The 19,960-nt window shown below is 51.4% G+C and overlaps 1 protein-coding gene across 2 annotated transcripts in view; it reads left to right on the plus strand.

Moving 5' to 3' along the window:
* Window positions 1–312: 312 nt before the first annotated feature.
* Window positions 313–19,960, plus strand: part of PTPA (protein phosphatase 2 phosphatase activator) — a 30,385-nt gene continuing 10,737 nt past the window's right edge. Inside the window, exons 1-8 of one of the 2 annotated variants that reach the window (XM_075054642.1) lie at window positions 313–458; window positions 2,995–3,095; window positions 4,418–4,504; window positions 10,893–11,018; window positions 11,782–11,899; window positions 13,434–13,533; window positions 14,726–14,850; window positions 15,360–15,460. In XM_075054642.1, coding sequence (XP_074910743.1) covers window positions 434–458; window positions 2,995–3,095; window positions 4,418–4,504; window positions 10,893–11,018; window positions 11,782–11,899; window positions 13,434–13,533; window positions 14,726–14,850; window positions 15,360–15,460 — 783 coding nt within the window. In that variant the 5' untranslated portion in view covers window positions 313–433. The remainder of the gene's footprint in view (window positions 459–2,994; window positions 3,096–4,417; window positions 4,505–10,892; window positions 11,019–11,781; window positions 11,900–13,433; window positions 13,534–14,725; window positions 14,851–15,359; window positions 15,461–19,960) is intronic. The other variant, XM_075054643.1, reaches the window with a different exon arrangement.

Genomic DNA, 19,960 nt, shown 5'->3' on the forward strand with positions numbered 1-19,960 from the left:
GGGCGAAGGCCGCGCCGCCATCTTGGGGAAGGGCAGGGTCCCGCTGGGAGGGGAGGGAGCGCCGCTGCCGGTGTCGGAGCAGGGATGCGGCTCCTCTGTCAGCTGCCTCCTCCGGGAGTTGGTGAGAAGAGTCCTCCTGGCTCGCCGAGGCGCGCCTCCTCTCCCCTCTCCTCCCCGCACACCCACTCGCCACGGCGCCCCGCACAAATATGGCCGCTCCGCTGTCCTGTGTGGGCAGAGGAGGCCGTGCCCCGCACAAACATGGCGGCGTGGGCCACGACGGTGGCCGGGAGGGGCCACGCCTCCTACTGACAGCCCCGGGAGCGACTGGCCTGGGCGGCGTGCCCTGCTCAAAGATGGCCGCCGGCGGCTTCGGCGTTGTCCGGAGGTGAGAGGTGAGGGGTGGCAGCGGCGGTGGCCGGGCTCCGAGAAGATGGCAGAGAGCGAACGGCGGGCAGGTGAGGGGCGGCTGGGGCGGGGGCGGCTCCGGGGCTTTCTGGGCTGGAGGCTGCGCTCGGGGCCCTTGAGGGGTGTTCTTCGGGGCCGGGATGCCGGGCCCAGGGTGTACGGGGTGGGTGTGTGGTTGGGCCTCATGCTGCACGGGGGTCTTTGGGCCGGGGGTGCCGGGCCCCAGGCTGCGGCGCGGTGACGGCAGCGAGCGCCCGGGCCGGTGGTGGGGTGAGGTGGGAGGAGGCTTTGCTGAGGTTACGAAGGGGCCCTGGAGCCCCGGAGCCCCCTGACCCTCGGCCGGGTGGGGTGGGGAGACCCGGCACCAGCGGCCGCCCGGCCCCGCTCCGGACTGAGGCCTGCTGGGCCGTAAGGTGCCGGTACGGTTAGGGCCCGCTCCCCCCGAGAGGGAGAGGGCTGGGCTGGTGCTCCCTGAGGGATCTGCACCCCACGGCAGGGATCGGGGACGGGGCGGGGGGGAACCTCTGTCCCGTGAGGGCTGACGAGGGTGTGCGTGTCCGTCCTGCACATCCCAGGGGCAAGGTGGTTGGGATTTAGGCTGCTGGAGCAGCTGGAGTTGGGGCTCCCTGTCATCTGTAGCCCATATTTTGTGACTCCGTTTCCCGTTGCTGAGATGGGTGATGTTTGCCGGTGTAGAAGGTCCGTCTCGTGGCTGAGTTTGATTCACCCTCCCCACACCATGAGAGTAAGACTAAAAGTGTCTCCTTTGTCCAAGTTGCTTTTCATCATAAAACTAACTCCTCATGCTCCTGTCTCCATCACATCATTGGTTTTGGACTTTTGCGTATGTGTTCATTTTGTAATATTGTAACCCCTGCAGCCCTCAGTGTGTTTCTTTCCTTGAGTATCTATGGTCTCCTCCCCAAGAGGAAATGCACAAAGTGTGTGTCAGAAGAAGTGATGGTTGAGAAACAAATACAAAGACATGAAACAAGTTCTGTGATGAGACAGTTTGGGCTAATACCTGGATCCCCCAGTGCCAGACACTGCCCTGGTCACATCTCTGTTTTTTATGTATCACCGGTATTAATGGACAAGTCAGTGTTTGCCTTTTTACACCACTGCTCTGGAGTTTTTAATTGTTTTCATGTCATAAGCTCTTTTAAAATAAGAGCTCCATCATTATGATGCTATGAGCCATTGTAAGTTGTGTGCTGAATTTTCAGAAGAGGTACACGTGTCTTTCATTTAAATTCCTCGTGTGTTGTTCCTCTTGCCCTTGTACCTGGAAGTTTTACTGTAACTTACGTGTTGGAATGAACCAAATGTTGTAACACCCTAGGCAGTTGATGAGACTGCATTTGTTCTGTAGATGTGGAACTTGAAAGGCAGAGAAGTTAAATGACTTTCTAAGGTTATGTGGCAAATCTGTAGCAGACTCTGCGTTGTTCCTGGGACTTTGGATTTCTTTTTCCCTGATCTGCCTGCTAGACAGCACAGTCTGCTGCAGAAAAGGCTGCCGACACTTCTGGCTAGTATTTTCTATGTAAACGCAGCTAATGATATTTTAAGGAGTTGGCGTTTGGTGATGTATGTTAGGGAGCCAGTGCCTGAACTTGCTGGAGTGTAGGGAGCAGTTGCTGAAGCATTGCCAGGGTGGCTGGTGCTGAACAAATGTCTTCAGATTTTCTAGAATTAAAAAGATGAACTGGGTGGCTCTAACAGAATTCATAAATTCACATTAGCAGTGGTGTGCTGCACTACCTCTTGCTATTAAAAGTTGCACTTGTAGGAGCACAACGCAAATTACCTCTAAACTCATGGAGCATTTCTGGCTCTGCAGTGTCCTATTGTGGGGCTGCCAGCTGAGAGCAGAACTCTGGAGAGCGTGGCGTAGGGCTCACCCTTAGAGCAGGATTGGGTTCTTTGTTCAGATGCTGGGGAAAAGAGCCCCTCTAATGCGTTAACAACTTGCATTTGCATTAAATATTACATCCTGGGCTCTGAGAGAGCTTTAAAATTAAATGATCTTCATAGCTTCCACCTGGAAGAGACTGTGTCCCAGTATCCTCCAAGCCCCTGTGCTGCCTGGACCAGGGGCTGTGGCTCTGGACTGCCATCTACTGAATTGCTCCAGCTTTGTCTTTGCAGGAGTTGTCCTTTTTAGAGGAATGCAGTTCAGGTGTAACACCCTAAAAACAAGGCACAGTTAGTTTGTTAGGAGAGCTCAGTGCTTCAGCATGACCTAAAGCTTGTCTTCACAAGACAGAAATAATTAAAGTAGCTGGATGTTGTCTTTGTTATCTCCTGCACCAGCCTCTCTGTCCAGCTGGAAAATGCGTTTTTAGTTGTGAAAACAAATGTAATGCCACTTTCTGAAGCCTTGCAGTGTCCTTAGGAGTATATTATCTGGGGATCGGGAGGATATTGTTTGGTGAGGAGGACTTGGTGAGATAACGGTGCAAGCTGGGATTGATTTGTTTGCTTTCTGTCTCCGGAGAAATGAATGTTGATTTCTAAGAAAGGAAGATAGAGGATTTTTTCTTCTTCACTGCTTCTATTTTACCTCTTTTTTGCATCTCCCAGGCACCTCTGAGGAGGTGGCTCCTCCCCTCCAGCAGAGCTTCATGATCCCTAAAAAGGAGATAAACATGGTTTCTGACATGGCCAAGTGGAAGCGCTCTCAGGTATGGCTTGGGGGTCAGGGAAAACTGGTAAGTGCTTATGATGTTTCAGTGGCAGCCAAGTCTGGTCTGGGAACAGCCACGAGGTAAAGCAGGTTTGGGCAAGTAATGGAAAATAAATTGATTTGTGTTTTAAAGCAGAAGAGTCACTGCCTGTTTGTAGGAAAATTACTTGGCAATGAGACGTGGAGTCTAGCAGCCAAATGCTCCAACAAAGGAGTGAGCTAGGAAGAGCCCAGAGGTTGAAGGAGACCAGAGATGCTTAAAAATTATTACTGCTCCCTCCCAACAAGCTAGATGAGAAGTTGCTAACTATTTCATCCTACCTAGCCTGTACATTATATCAATACTGGATATACCCAGTGCTGTTTGAACTCAGCCTGAACATGGTCCTGCTGCCTGGCCCTCTAATAGCTCCAGGGTGGGTTGGTTCCTGGGGCCTTCCCACCTTGCTGGACTGGAAAGAGCTCTGGAGCCAAGGCCTTCAATTTGCTGGATAATTTTTGTTTATGTGTGGAGCTGGTGGAACAGGCAGGTTCTTCCCTCTCTCCCTTTGAGGGATTGGTGTGTTAGCCCAGACTTGTCCCACCTCTTAGGAGTAAGTTCTTGCTTGATGACTCGTCTTGATGTCTTAAGAGAAGCTTAAGTTCTAGCCAGGTCTCAAGCAAACTTCTGAGTGCAGCTTCCTTTGTTAAGTCTCCTGCATTTAAGGGCTTGCTCCTGGTCCGGATTTCTGTGCAAGAGAGGCCCAAAGAGAGAGAGAGGTGGCAGTGTGCTAGTCCGGTGTTTTCAAAGACTTAGAGCTGTGGAGCTGCACTGGATATGATGTTTCAAAAGCAGCGAGTTTAAAGAGAAGAGCAGTGAGGATCCTGGGCTGTCTCCCACTTCTCTATCATGCGTGAGCATGGGAGAAGAGTAGAAGGAGGAAAGGGGAGATAACAGCGCAGGTCTGGGAAAAACAGTGCAGAGCAGGGTGTCTAGGCACAGCTGAGACTCTGCAGAGCCGAGGAGTTTGAATTTGACCTGATAGGAGGCAGGGAGCTGAGGGAAGGATTTCGGGCAGAGTGCGAGCTTTTTTAGGATTCTCTTCTCTGTAATTTTTACAGTGATGCAGAGTTCCTGGTGCAATCGCCATCTGCCTCTGAGGTCTGCCAAAAATAGCAGTAACGTCACAGCAAGCCCTGCACCCTGGGTGTCTCCAAGAAAGCAGCACTATGTGTTGGGAAAGGTTCCCTTGGTGTCCACGAGTGCTCCCATGCTGTGTTGCTTGTTCAAACAGACCGTGGGTATTCACTAACGCCCTGCTCTCTCGGGTATGTTTGCAGGCATATGCAGATTACATGGGCTTCATCCTCACTCTGAATGAAGGTGTCAGGGGCAAGAAGCTGACCTGTGAATACAAAGTTTCAGAGGTAGGAGAAGAGTTTGGGTCCCCTTGTTTCTCCTTTTCTGCCTTTTTCTTTTCTTTTCTTTTGGTTCTTTTTTTTTTTTTTTTTTTTTTTTTTTTGTTTTTTTTTGGCTCTACAGTGAATATTTCCTAGGCGAGGAACGAGTTGGCAGCTTATCTGTGAGCCAGGGAGAATAAATGTGGTTGGGTTGTGCTTGGGGATGCAAATGTCAGACTGCAGTCGTCGCCCCAGGATGCAGAGGCTCTGTGTGTGCTTGCTAGATGGGAAATCAAGCAAGTTACAAGTAGAGAGAAGCTGGTAGTGACAAGGAGGATGCAGAAAGGACGTTTTGACCCTGTTTTCACAGTCTGGCTTCAACCAGTGATGTTTTGAAGATGTGGTGTTCCCTCCTGGTTGCAGGCAAAAGGCTGAGATGTCTGTACCATTCTTGTTCTCCCACTGGCTTTTCTGTAGGACCTCGGGCAAGCCACTTGTCTCCCTGTTCCTAGGCTTCCTTGTTGCTCAGACTGTGTTAACAGCACCGATCTCCTCAGTCCACACTGTAGCTGAGCTGTGTGAGGTCTGGTTTGACAGCATGTGAGCTCAAGGCATGTCATTAAGTGGACCTGCCTCACCAAGGGTTGTGCTGAGGGTTACGGAGCACGCAAGAGGGCTGGGGAGGTAGGTTTAGCCTGCGGGGCAGGATCACCCCTTCTGAGGTGTTAAGCAGAAAGGATCTATTTTTCCCCTTGCATTAATGTGACAGTCATCCGGTTCTGTCTGCTGCTGTGGCCAGTTTTAATGCCTATTCACTTTATCAGGGCATGGTGAGATTGTTTGGAGCCAGAGGGGAAGGGCAGGCATCCTCACTGGTGTTACTGCCTGGTCTCAGCCATGCTCAGTGTTGGCCTGAGATCTCTCCGGGTGCTGCCGTGATCTGCAGAGCTTATGTCGGCCACTAGCTTAGCTTCTGTGTCACATGCTGGATCCCCCTCCCTTGTTGTGCATTGCAATGGGGAGATTCTTGGCTATGTTTTTACTGTTCAAACTTATCATGGCTGTCCAAGAAAGCTGGGAATAGCCTAAAAAGATCTAGGCAGAATGGGAAGCAGGCTGTGTGTTTACAGCTTGATTCTCGGATGGGAAGGCAGCCTACAATGATCTTTAACCTAGTCATTTATGTTTGAAGCAGGCATGTTAAGGCCAGCCTTCCCTTCTAGGAGCCAGTGTGTGAATGAGAAACTTGCTTGTAGTTCATGGGGGGCGTCAGGGATAATGAGTCCCTCCCTAACAGGCTTTGTGTCCACCTTTTGTTCCTTCAATTCAGTAGAAACTGCTGTCAAATGCTGCTCTTGCTTTCTGCTGTTTGCGTTTCACTTTTGAGTTTTGTCTCTGTCATGATCTCGCTCATTCCCAATCATTCACAGAGCAGTTCTAGGAAAACAAAGCATTAAAAATGAGCAAAACAAAGGGGAGGGGAGAAACCCTCTTCTGCCACCCCCTTTGAGCTGTCAGCTATCTAGGAAAAGCTGTATCAGGGCTGTGTCTGTGCAGCAGATGCCTCTTGGAGTGAATATTTTCCATCCATGGTCCCAGTCCAGGTGACAAACAAGAGACACAATCCCGACTGCTTGGGAAGTGGCAGGGAACTTGCCTCATTCCCCTTGCGCTGAGGAGAGCAGAAGCCTGTGACTTGAGGCACAGGTGGAGCATCCCCAGGGTTGCCTTGTTGATGAGGTTGCCTGTTCACGCGGGTTCATTTGTAGATCAAACTGCTTATCTGTGCTTTTAAAGGCTCAGCCCCTTGTGGCCTCTGCTTGCATCTCTGCTCTGCTTTCTTCTCTTTTGCCGTACCTGCTGCTGATATGCTTTTGTGCCGTCCCATCTTCTTCCCTGATCAAATGCTGGGGACGCCTTCCTTTGGCAAATGACCTCCTGGAATCCTTTCTGCTGAATATATATCCTCTCTGCAACTTACTGGTATTGCTTTGCTGCGGGAAAAAAAAGAAAGTATGGCCTACTCTGCTTGGAAAGAGACAGCTTAATGGTTTCCAGAGTAGCATGTGTCGATACCAAACTGTCTGCCGGAGCGAGAGCTGGATCCTTTGGGGGCTGAACCCCTTCTGAGACTTGCTGAGCTTGCTCTGCTCTTACTGAAAAATTGCATGGAGCTGTCTGGGGTTTTGCTGGAGGCATCTGACATGTAGTGATAGCTGAGCTGTTGTTTAGGACTCTGGCGTAGACACTATGTCTGGCACTATGTTGTATGACTGATAGGCTGTGACCTGCCTTCTCCTCCTGGAGGGAGTGCTTTTCACGTGGGGATCCATGCAGCAACTGCTGGGGCTGCAGCCTGGAGCAGTTTTTCAAAGCTGTGACTTTGATCAGAGGAGCAGTGCAGCAAGGAGGAGGTTAATTTTGGCCATGCAAGGAGCAGACCTTCCCTTCAAACAGTTTGCTGCGCTGGGGGAAATTGGCTGGCCTTGTGACTTGCTCTGGTTCCAGGAGGGAAGTGGGGGAAGAAGCAAATGCCCTGATTTTAGCAGGTCCTCCCTCTGACAAGGCCTAAGGAGCCCACAGGGACAGGCTTGGTCCCCGTGGGCAGCTCTGGCTGCTGTGATGCCTTCTCAGCACCTCCGTCTGCCTGGCCCCTGCTCTTGAGAGATGCTGACAGGTCTCTGCTCTGCAGGAGGCTCTGTGGTTTGCCTTTGGGACCGATGGCAGACTCAGGGTCAAGGGGATGCAAAATCAGCACAATGAGAAGAGCAAGGAGAGCAGGGGGGAGGCTGCCCTTGCTTTGATCACTGGAAAGGTAAAGCAAAAATAGAGCTGAAAAACGCAGCCAAGCAAAACAAGGCTGCAGTGGTGCTGATGGTTGTGTTCCCGTAAGCTCTGCTCTTCCCCTCCTTCTCCCCCACTGGGGTCAGCTCTGGATGCACAAGTTTCCTCTGCTGGACAATGGGAAGCTGCTTCCTAGTAACCCCCTTTTCAAAGGGCCTTGAGCCCAAAACGAGCTGCATCTCTTTAATTATTTACTGGCATGGCTGAGCCGGCAGCTGGGTCCTGCTCTCCTGTGTTCAGTGGGGCTAGGCTTTTTAATCCCTTTAAAGCAAGTGAGTGGGGAAGGGGAGGTTTGACTCTCGTGCTCCCCAAGGCCTGCGGGCAGATCTGGGGAGGGGGAAGGAGCCAGTCCTTGCCAGCCATTTATCCATGCAGCACTGAGTGCTTGCTGAGAGGGGTTTGAAATACGGTGGCTGCTCATAATGAGCTGCTGGTGCCGGCGGATAAATCACCAGCACGATTTAATTATTTAATGCAACCCAGTGCTGGGGACGCTGTTGCTTAATTGGAGGGGAATGCAGTAGCCAGGAAGGAGTAGAGCTGAGTCCAAACCTGGCCCAGTGCAGTGGGGAGATGCCGGGTTTCTGCAGCATTTTGGGCAGCTGGGAGCTGAAGGCAGAGTGTGTCATGCTGCCTCAGTCCACTTGAATCTGGGACACTTGTCCGTTAGCGGCTCCAGCTTGCAGCCTCATCAGGGCACCCAGAGCTTCTGACCCCCCCGTGTCCCTTGGCACTTGGGTCTTGTGTTCCTGGTGCACTCAGGTCTTGTCCTCTATCCCAGCCTCTAGCCTGGCTCAGTGGCCAAGTGTCAAGGTCCTGTGGGGTGGGTGGATACTCCTCTGCCCGATCCTGCTTCCCACTGGCTGATCCCACCATGTCCTCGGCATGACACCTTGGGAGCTGCTGTCTGTAGAAGGCTGTATCTGCCATGAGACCCTTCCTTCTGGGAGTGGAGAGCATGGGGAGTGATGTGCAGCTGGTTCAGCGGCAGCACAGCTCTGCCATGCCTGTCTCTCCACCCGCCCTCTTCGAGTGGCACTTCAAGGGCTGGAAACTTGCTGGGCTCGGCTGTTTTCTTGTCCTCCCGGCAGGCAGCGTGAAGAATTGAACCACAGCCCAGGAGACCAGCCAGCTTCACATGGTCGATGCCTCCAGCAAAGTCAAACCAGCCGCTGCTTCTGCTGTCCTCTTTGTCCCCTTGAAGGAGGAATCCCCTCTCGAGACAGAGGAGCCTACATTGCCCGGGGCCTGGCCAGCTGCTGTGGCGGCTGATGGCTCTCTGGCTGCTTGGAGTCAGGCGAGGAGGATTCCAGAGCCTCTGGCAGGCTTGACCGCTTGTCGGCAGAGCCTCCTAAAACTGGAGCTGCTTAAAGTGCTGCCTATGGTGTTGCCTCTTGGTGCGTGGGGTGTAGCCATTCCCCAGCTGTATGAGCAAGGCATGGAGGAGGTTGCCTGCATTGGACAGCCCTGGTCCTAACAGTACAGCTTGAGACATCATGCTGTATTGCCTGTTGCACCTGCCTTCTTTTCCTTCATGGCCACAGCAGTGCCACCTCCAGTCGCACTCATACATCCTGCGCAGGTTCCTCATTTTCTCCTTCCAGCACTAGGTATAAGAAAGATGGCTCTGCTGTCTTGCTGTTGCTGTTGTCTTCCCATCAGCTTTGTGTCTGTATTGAGACATTTCTGTGAGAGCTGAGAGCTTCTCATGCTTGCTCTGATGAGGCCACTGGTGGGCAAACCAGCCTACCTCTTCCCCCAGTGTTGTGGTTTAACCCCAGCCAGCAACTAAGCACCACGCAGCTGCTGTATCACTCCCTGCCTCAGCTAGACAGGGAAGAGAAAATATAACAAAAGGCTTGTGGGTCGAGATAAGGACAGGGAGAGATCACTCAACCAATTACCGTCACAGGTAAAACAGTCTCGGCTTGGGGAAAATTAACTTAATTTATTGCCAATCAAACCAGAGTAGGGTAATGAGAAATAAACCCAAATCTTAAAAACACCTTCCCCCCACCCCTCCCTTCTTTCCAGGCACAGCTTCACTCCCGAATACTTACCCCCCTGCAGCGGCGCACGGGGATGGGGAATGGGGGTTATGGTCAGTTCATCACATGTTGTCTCTGCCACTCCTTCCTCCTCAGGGGGAGGACTCCTCACTCCTCCCCTGCTCCAGTGTGGGGTCCCTCCCACAGGAGACAGTTCTCCGTGAACTTCTCCAATGTGAGTCCTTTCCACAGGCTGCAGTTCTTCACAGACTGCTCCAGCATGGGTCCCTTCCACAGAGTGCAGTCCTTCAGGAGCACACTGCTCCAGCGTGGGTCCCCCACAGGGCCACACGTCCTGCCAGAAAACCTGCTCCATGGGTTCCTCTCTCCATGGGGCCACAGGTCCTGCCAGGAGCCTGCTCCGGCATGGGCTTCCCACGGGGTCACAGCCTCCTTTGGACATCCACCTGCTCTGGCATGGGGTCCTCCCGGGGCTGCAGGTGGAGATCTGCTCCACCATGGACCTCCCTGGGCTGCAGGGGGACAGCCTGCCTCACCAGGGTCTTCCCCACGGGCTGCAGGGGAATCTCAGCTCCAGCACCTGGAGCACCTCCTCCCCCTCCTTCTGCACTGACCTGGGGGTCTGCAGGGTTGTCTCTCCCACATGTTCTCATTCCTCTCTCTGGCTGCAGTTTCTGTGCCAGAGCAACTTTTTTTCCCTTCTTAAATATGTTATCACAGAGGCACTACCCCCGTCGCTGATGGACTCAGCCTTGGCCAGCAGTGGGTCTGTCTTGGAGCTGGCTGGCATTGGCTCTGTCAGACATAGGGGAAGCTTCTGGCAGCTTCTCACAGAAGCCATCCCTGTAAACCCCCCCCCCCGCCACTACCAAAACCTTGCCACACAAACCCAATACACCTAGATAGCCACCTGGGTTGGAGCTGCTGTGGCAGTCTGGCTGGTATGAGTTTGAAGCAACACAAATCACGCTGAGAAGGTTGACTTGTGATTTGGCCCTGCTGCACTGGGTGCTGTACAAATGCTAACACTATCACTGCTAATCGTGGCTCCTAAGAGACACTTCAGGACAAAGATTAGAGGCCTTGAGAAGGGCCTCTAAATCACATCATCAGCCACTGGTGAGGATATACAGTAAGTGCTGTGCTGTGTCCTGTCGGGGGACACAGGACCCTCAAGATGCAGAGCCTGAGTTTTGTGTTGGAGATCCCTGAATTGCGTAGCACTTTCTTGCTTCTCAGTCCTCTATGCCCTACAGCTAGAAGCTTGCTGTAGCTCTTCTCCCAGAGGTTTTAGAGCATAGTGCTGTTACAGCTCATGAAAGACTGTGTGGGCGACTGGAGAGCCTGCCTCGGGCTGGGCTTTGTACTGGACTGATCTTCTGAGGGGAAGGATGGCTTTTGCGGCCCCTCTGCATTTCGGGGAGGGTTGGCACGTTGTGTTTCTGCTTGCCGCCCTTGGGAAGGATGGTGTTGGCTTTAACGACTCCAATCCAGGGCAGAGGTGTCGGAGCCTGAGGGACTGCTCTGTTTTATGTCACCGTGACCCCTCATCTTCTTTGTAGCCCATTGAAAAGCTGGTGGCTCTTCTGAACACCCTTGACAGATGGATTGATGAAACCCCGCCAGTGGATCAACCTTCTCGCTTTGGGAACAAAGCCTTCAGGACCTGGTATGCCAAACTAGACCAGGTGAGCATGTCTTTCACGTGTAGTGTTACACGCAGCTCCTACAGAAGGGCAGTGTGCCCAGCGGGTGTAGCAGAATGGCTCTGTCGTTGTGTGGCAGCTGAACAGCCTACAGAGGAATTGATCAGATAAGCTGTGAAGGATCCACCTCTTGATATGCATCACTCTACCCCTGATCTTGTGCTGTCTTCTCCTCTTATGAGAGCATATGGTCCATGTAAATGCTCTTGGCTGGGTCTCCAAGTCCTGGAAGAGCCATGAGGGCCCTCCAAGCCCAAGGAACTCCTGTGCTCTGTAACTCCCCACTGTGTCTTCTAGCTGATGGGTGATACAGAAAATCAGGAAGGTTGTGAAACTGATTGACTTCCTTCAGCTCAGAGCACTTGCCCTGCACTGAGCTCTGGAGGTGGTGCAGGCACAGTCCCAGCAGCAATGAGCTTGCAGGTGGTCTGCTCTGTTAATGCTTTTGTCCTGGAGGTGACTCGGTGGGTAACTGCGTTGATGTACTTGGATGGTGAAGCTTTTTTTTCCTGCAGGATGCGTGTGGCCTGGATAAGTGTTAGGACAAGCTCTCCCTGGATTGCTTCACCTCTGGAGATGACTTCTTCAACAGGAGAATTTGCTCCTCTGTCATGCTGGGTCTGGCCATTGTAGGAGTGCACCATTGCAGCTCCCACTCTGCAACAGTGTCTGAGCAGAGGGTGACCTGTTCCTGGGGACTGTGACAGATCTGCATTCACTTGAGGGCGTCTTTTGTGTCTTCCAGGAAGCAGAAAAGTTGGTCGCAACAGTGATTCCCAAGCATTTGGCTGATGCTGCACCAGAAGTGGCTGTGTACCTGAAGGAGTCTGTGGGGAACTCCACCCGCATTGACTATGGCACAGGTAGCTGGGCATGCACGCTGGCCAAGGCTGGACTCCCTGTGGTAGTGACCCTCTGGAGCCTGGTGTTGCATTTATTTAAATATGTTATTGCCACTATTTTTAGTGCCAGCTTGAAAAAAATGCCTTCCTTCTAGGGCCTCCTCACCCCTATGTCCCATGTGGGCTATGACTGAGAGAGCTGGGGCTAGGAGCAGGGCTGTGCTAGAGCTATGATACCGTTTTCATGTGTCATCCCAGGAATTGTGAACCGAGCTGTGCAAGCTGTTCTGGAATAAGCTGTAGGAGCTGCTTTAAAGCATACAGCAGTCTTGCACCTGCTGATCTGCCATAGGCAGTTTAGAGGGATAAAATACAATTGCTTGAATTGGAATTAGAGTGGGAACCAAGTTCGTGTTCAGCAGCAGGTGTCTTGAGGTCTGGTGCTCCCTAGAAGTGACATCACTGCTTACAGAGTGACTTTGAAATCTGAAGGTAGAAGCATTTTGCAGCTAAGGAGGTACTGAATTGCAGGTTCAAGTAACCACACTGGCTTCAGTTAGACCTAAATCCAGAATCATCTACATGCTCTGCTCCTCTGTCTGGAGGACAGGTGTTCCCTCACCAAAAGGCAGGAGAGCAGGACGCTGTGGGTGCAAGGAAATGTGACTTTGGACCTGGGCAAGGAGAGGAAGAGGAGGACGTGGGTAAAAGGATGAAGAGCTGGAGGCTGTGCAGTGCTTGCCAGGAAAGCTGCAGCTCGCCGGCACCAGGGGGAGATGTTGTCTTTGGAAAGAGACCCACTGGCTGGGGTTTTGTCAGCTCAGGGAACAAAATTCAGTCTTTCCTCCCCTCCTGTGTGTCCCAAGCCAGAGGCCTATGTCCTAGCTCACAGTGGCTAGACCATACGTGCACTTTGTTCCTACACTGGGAGCTGCGCTTCTTCATAGCGTGGAGCTGCTGATTTTGTACTCTGCCTTCTTCTGTGGTCCTTTCCACTAAAAGACATTTCTGGGTTTGCTGGTTATTTCTTTTCCTTGATGTTAGCTGGAGGACCAAGCTGCAGAGGCTCAGCCTGAGATCCCAGTACCTTCTGGGACAGACTGTTTCTGGCAGCGTCATGGGATCTGCATCCTTCCAACACGGAGTTATTTTTGAAGCGGGAGTAAATCTGCTTACTTGCAGATGTGAGGTTCTCTCGCATCCCCCAAGCAGATGACTCTGTGGTGCTCCACTTCCCCTGCTGTGCCAAGCTCCTGGGGAAGGCCCTGCCTTGCTCCCAGCATGCCCAGTGTTGGAGCTGTTTTTCCTCAAAAAGTTGTCTTTTCTCAAAGTTAATAATCACCTTATGAATGTCTAGAAGATATACTTTGGGCGGGTGCTGCATGGGGATGAAATATTGTCAGCTCATGGTGTTAAATAGGGGCAATAGGGTTGGGGCTCTTGAGATGGGACTGTGACTGCTGTGATTTCTGAAGAGCTGTTGTGTGTCCACAGAAAGGTTGTCCTGGGGACTAGAGACACCAGTGTCATGCCTCTTTATGTCTTTTAACTCTAGGGCACGAAGCTGCATTTGCAGCTTTTCTCTGCTGCCTCTGCAAAATCGGTGTGCTCAGAGTGGATGACCAGATGGCCATCGTCTTTAAAGTATTTAACAGGTGAGGTAATGGAAGGAGAAAGGCTGGAACCATTGGGCTGTTTGGGGGCAGGTCCCTGACAGTGTCTGTCCCCTTTCAGCTGTCTGAGATGTGTGAGGTGTTACTGCCTGTTCTGTATGCCAGACTCCTCCTGTAGTCTGGGCTTATTGTGCCCCCTTTCTTCCACTCATCCACACCCATGTGAGAGTAAGAAATTTTAAGAGCAGTCTCCTGGGGTGTGAGCTGGGCAAATCAAGGGTCTTCTACAAAGACGTGTACATAATTAGAGAACGTGAGTGCTGAACGGCTTGCTGGCCTAGGGAAAAAGGGCAGAATGGGAAAACTGAAGACAAACTTAGGCAAAATTAGGAGGCAGATGTACTTTTTAATGGACTGTATGGTGACCCATCATAACTATCTCCAAAAGAGGAGATAGCACCTTGTCTGTTAGAGGCTGAGTGTCTTTCTGGAAAGTTACCTTAGCTGAGCACAAGTTATTGAGCTCTGCAGAGGTATGTGGGTGAAGCTCTGTGCTTTGTAATAGACAGGAGTATCTGATCAGAGGATCTAACATCTCTTCAGGCATTAAAAAAGAAAAAATGCAAAACCATCTATGAAACTGGCAGGCCTCCATTGCTGTTCTAGATGTGTTTCCAGCCCAAGAGGTAGAGTTGGTAGTGATGGAACTGGTGGAATGGGTGTTTGGAGTCCAGAGATGTAATCCCAGCTGTATCACTGTTTGGTGATGTGGAAACAATTTCCTTCAATAGTACTTCCAGCTTTAATTTTCCACCTGAAAAGTGGAAGCAGCAGTTGCTGTAAGGTGGAAAGCTTTCTGAGCTCTTTTGGAAGTTGTTGAAGGAGAGCAAAGTGTCAATGTTTTCAGATAACGGTGGGGTTGGGGAAAGATCTGCACCAACATAAGGCACTGCAGATAAAATAAACCCCTGCCACTTGATTTCTTAGTGAATTTGGTGTAAAAAACACCCCAATTTTTAAAAGGTGCTTGTATTTGCTACTATACATACCATCAGGCTGCTTTCTGTGGCAAAGGAGCTGAATATATATTCTGTGTACTGTTCTGTATGTGGGGGTCCTGCTTGCAAGTGATAAAGTTGTGTCCTTCTCCAGACTGGTTGTTCTTGTCCTCATGTAAGTCAATGAAAACAGAAGGCGGCCTTATCTTAACCCTTCCTTCTCTCTTTGGTCTCAGGTACCTAGAAGTGATGCGAAAACTTCAGAAGACCTACAGGATGGAACCTGCTGGCAGCCAGGGCGTGTGGGGCTTGGATGACTTCCAATTTCTACCTTTCATATGGGGCAGTTCCCAGCTGATAGGTACTAATAAAAATCTTCTTGTGTCCCAGCCTGCCCCCTGCCCTGTCTGTCTAGGTTGCAAAGATGATGGGGCTTGGGACTGACTTTTAAATTCAAATATATCAGATTTGTGTGTAATACAGCAGAAGAGTTTGCTTGGGGCTTGGATTTATTTTTTTTTTTCTCAGCTTTCCAAATAAAGCTAGTTGCTTAGGTTGAGAGATGGAAGGCTTCCTTGCACAGTACATCTGTGTTTATTGCAATGACTACAAGCTTTTTAAATGGAGAGTCTTGTTTTTGGTGCTAGAAAACACATTTTCTGCCCTGGGGAGTTTACCAGGTGCTCTCAGTGCTGAGGCACTGGAGTGGGAGATGAGATGAAAGGGAGCAGCTCTATGCTGACTTCTGAAGAACTCCAATGGGAGGATCGTGTTTCTTCTGGAAGAGGGGCAGGACAAGACCTGATTGAACTTGATCTCAGAAGGGGGGTGCCATACAGGTTACTTTCTATTGTCTCTCACTCTTTTTAGACCATCCAAATCTGGAGCCTCGGCACTTTGTTGATGAGAAGGTGGTAAATGAAAACCATAAGGACTTCATGTTCCTGGAGTGCATCCTCTTCATTACAGAGGTGAGGACTGGAAGGTTTGTCCCACAGGGAAGTTCTCTTGATATTAGATACTTGGCTCTGGCTGTGGTTTTCTCTTCCTCCTCTGCTCGTTTGCTCTCATGGAACTGTGTGGATGAACCATTGTTGCATGGTTGAGGTGCTCTCCTTGAATTGAGAGAACAGGGATGCTGAGCGGAAAGTGTAATTAAGCTAGATGGGCTGTGGATTGCAGCTGAAGGGAGTTGTAACAAGAGCAAACAAATAATCTTGGATCATCACTTGGATCAGTCAGTGGGAACTTGGATGGAGAAGGCTGGTGTCTGCAAGTATGCAAGGAAGATGAAGTAGGAGCTGCAAAACGACTGGGCTTGCCAAGATAACCTCCCTTCCCTCCAGCCGTTGGGTGCTGCCTGGCAGGCGCTGGGCCTCCCTTGCTTAGGGCAGGCTCCTAAACCTCCATGCAGCTTGGTCTCCTCCAGAGTCTACCAAAAGAGTTGCCCATTAAATGCACCTTATTTGCAAACAATCTAGAGCAGAGATGGTGCTGAGATTTACCCAGCTGGCAATGCTATCAGGACCATGTTTCTGCTCAGGCATTGTAGAGCCCTTGGGTGAGGAACTGGTGATATTCAGCTTGGTGCCAGCCACGGGCAGTGTTTCTCAGTGAAGGAGCTCATGGCTTTCTGCCCTCAGCTGCAGTAGATGACATGGCCATGTTTCTACTGTCCCCCTTGCTGCACGGTCTGGGCAGGGAGAGCAAGAACCACATGCTCTGTTGTGGTGAGGGATTTCTTGTCTCTGGCAAGAGAGAGTTGATGGGATTAATTTTGAAGGACAGAGTTCGGTGCTTCCTCTTTGTTCTGTTCACTTTTCCCCCCTCCTCGCCTCTCTAATTTAGTGATTAGATGAGAATGGAGGTTACAGAATATGAATTTAGCCTTTTGTGTAGGAATCTTCATAGGAGCTTTTGGTCCAAACCCCGGGGAGGTGCTGTGTCAAGTCCTGCTGAATCTAGTAGTGTTTGTAGGTACTTAGCACCTCACAGGGTTTAACCCTTAATGCAGAGATAAATCATGGCACAGGTAGTAAAGAGGCACTGGCAGAAGAGATCAAAATGAGGACAGGAAAGCAGGAGCCAAGGATGCTCTAAGATTTATTTTAATTTGGGCCTCTGTAGTATCCAGACAGTGCACTAACCTATTAAAAACATAAAAACATACATCTATTGATGTGTGTAGAAAATTCTGCAGTGCACAGATGACACATAAAGTTTCAAATACACAGCACCATACTACTACTTCAGGTCACTCTACTTTTGCCTGCAGAAAGTTAGCTATTTAGTAGGCTTTTAAAATCAGTGATTTCACTTCTTTTTCCGCACATTTGTTGAGAATCATGGAATTCAGTGTTTCTGCTGAGTTCCTCAGTGCCACCTGGTGGCAAGGAGCCCTCCTCTCGGGCCCTCCTGGCGTGAGCCGCTAAGGGATGGCAACAACCTGGATTATCAAATGCATGGTATTTTCAATCCATCTTCATGCAGGCACTCTTTCTTTTTTGTAAAGATTTTGCTTTTAAAATTTGTTTTTTCTCTCCCAAATGCCTGGGAAGGCTGTTACTGCCACTAGGGGGGGCTGAGACAGTCTCGAGTGCCCTCCAAACGCTTTCTCTCCAAAATCAACAACAAAACAAAATAGCAGGGAAAAAGATAGAAGGGATTAAACACTTTAAGCAATGAACGATATTATTTTCTTTGGAGCTTGTCAGCTGGAAACAGCTCTCCTTTAAAGGTGTTAAGCACCACAACAGTTCCCACAGCAGGTCTGGTACATCTTACCGACATGAGAGCAGGTTTTATTTCAGCAAGTTACAACTGAGGTAGGTTGTTTTCTTTCAACCAAGAGAATATTCTCATGAGCAGATATTTTTCTCAGCCCCTGGGTGACGTTTCAGGGATATGAATATACACTGTCGTGGTGTTTGCCACGTGTATATTTAAACCTCAGGCTCTTAAAGTAGCAGTGAGATGATGTCCGGGCTGAACCCACCAAGGTATCCTCCTTACAGCAGCACCACCCTGCATGGCTCACAGGCATGGCAGCAAGCCTTGCATAAGCTGGCCTGCTGTAGGGAAATCTGTGGGGTGGTTTTGGACCTGAATGTGTGGTTCTTGAATAGGGTGAGATTTACGGAGCCGGCTGGGACTTGAGCTATCCCCCTGCTGCTGCCTTGCCAGCCAAAGTGTGCTGCGGGGTGCGTGTGGTACCCATAGGTGCAAGGATGAGGAGGATTTGGGAGCATCTCTGCGGTGCCCACTGCACTAGAGACTGTGGATGGCAGTGATGGCAGGGCTCTGTGTGTTTGTGCAGAAGAGGGGTACTGGGTACGCTCCGGCTGTTGCGGTGGATCAGTACAATCGCCCAGATGCTCCTCTGAGGGCCCAGGGCAGGCAGCAGGAATTTCAGCTTCAATCTGGCTTCTAAATTTGGAGGTTTGGGAAGGGAGGGCTCGGGTTTCTGCTGGAAGGGAAGGAGCTGACAGGAAAGCACGGCCTCAGCCGTCCCCCTCCCCCCGGCACTGACAGAGGAACCATTTACAAAAGGCCGATTCTCTTGGGAACCGAGAGGCAGGAACGCCGCGTCTGTGAGTAATTTCCTGCTCAATATGGCTGCTCTGACTCACTCTGTTCCCCTGGGGTCACTGCGGGACTGCAGCGCGCTCGCCGCCTCTCGCTCTCCCCCCCGGCTCTCCCTCTTCGCCCTTTGTGGCTGGAAGGAGATGATTTTTTTTTGTTCCCCCTCATCCCCCTTATTTTTCCCTCCCCAGTTTGAAACTGTAGCCAAGCTGTCGTTGCCGGATGCTCTGGGTGAGAAGGGCCATGGTGGCGGCCGTACCAGGTGGTTGCACGGCTCCAGGCACGAGCATGGGGCCAGCCAGCCACACTCGCCTTCTCTGCGCTCTCCAGCACACTCGCTCCGGCTTTGGAAGGGGGGAGAAGCAAAGTGTGGTGGTGGTGGCTGATGCAAGCTGTGCCCCTGCAAAGGGTGGCGATGCTGGAGGAAGGTTTGTTGTCAAAACGCATGCAGCCAGATCTCCCGTATGGGGAGGGGGGACACTTTGAGCGAACCGCCTGGTGCTGAGCTCCCTGGCAGCCTTTAACTTGGGTGCCCACTGGTGCCAAATCCTTGCACTTAACGCGCCAGCTCTGTTGGGTAGCGTCGTGCTTTGTGTGTCTGCACGTTTCATCTTGTATCCGCAAGGAAAGCGCACACAGCAGAGGGGAGCGGGAACGGCTGAGCGGCTCATCCGTCATCCCCCAGCTCACGAGAACTGCCTAGGGGAAGCAGGGATGCGTCTGCGCTCTCCCGGCAGCAGGCAAAACTACAGACCTGCGTCCCCCGGTGCTCCAGCCCCGAGGTCAGCGGGTTTGAAACACATTGTCCTCTAAGCAGTGGTCTTTTTGGGGTTCCTCTGCTCCCTTGCCTCTTTCTTTCTCTGCTGCAGGCTGGTGCTACACAGACCTTGCAGAAAGGCAGCAAGCAATCTCCCAAAGCAGATTGATCAGCCTTGCTTGCTTTTACAGTAGGCAGAGGTGATTTTGTAGGCTCTTTTCCCACCCTCACTCCAGGCCTGTGCGTGTGTGGAGGGAAGGGGTTAGTTGTTTGAGCCCTGAGTTGAGAACGAGAGTCCAAGAGATTCCTCTCTCCCCACGCTCCTTTTTAGCGTGAGCTTCGGCCTTGTGGTTTCTGATGTCATGGGAACTTCACTCAGTCAGAGTGGCTGCGTTGTATTTCTTTTTCTCCCCGAGGGTCTGTTTTTTGTTCGTGGAGGAGAAGGAGAGACAACTACCCAGGGAATCTACATGCAACTGTCCCTGATTGCAGCTTCCCTCCTGCCCTCCCTCCTCCAAATCCCTCGCCCTGGGAGGAGAAACACTGGAGTATTAAAAAAAAAAAATAAAAAATGTAAAGCATCTGCTGCAAACTAGCAACTCACAGCTCTGGAGCCAGTTTGGAGAGCAGGGCTGGAGCATGTCCCCTCCGCTCCTGCCTCCCCCCAGAGCCCTCTGCTAGAGGCAGGTGTGGAGTGGGCTGCGGACACCGGAGCTGCTGCCAACCTGCACTGCCCTCTGTATTCAGGGAAGGCAGTGGCGGTTGTCGCTGCTGCTTGTTGTTGATCTGAATGGGGAATGAGTCATTTTCTTGGAAAGCCCAGCAGTGCTGCACTGGGAGGTTTCTGGGTAGAATAGGAACAACGTTGAGCCGAGTTCTACTGGGGGGGAGAATGAGACGTGGGGCTTTTTTAATGCAGTCGTTAAAAGGGAGGTGTGCAGAGGGAGGCCTGATTAGGAAAGCGTGGCAGGAAAAGGCTTAATTTTATCAGGGAAGGGGGGGAGCTGGATTGCCACGGCTTCATGTGATGTGGCCACAGCGGGAGGGAGCGGGGAGGGAGGGAAGGAAGGCGCAGTGAGGTGGCTGGTGCGTGGGTCACAGGGCTTGGTGGGAATGTTTGCTTGGAGAGAGT

This window comes from Buteo buteo, chromosome 23, assembly GCF_964188355.1.
Source record: "Buteo buteo chromosome 23, bButBut1.hap1.1, whole genome shotgun sequence".
NCBI classification, from domain to species: Eukaryota; Metazoa; Chordata; class Aves; order Accipitriformes; family Accipitridae; genus Buteo; species Buteo buteo.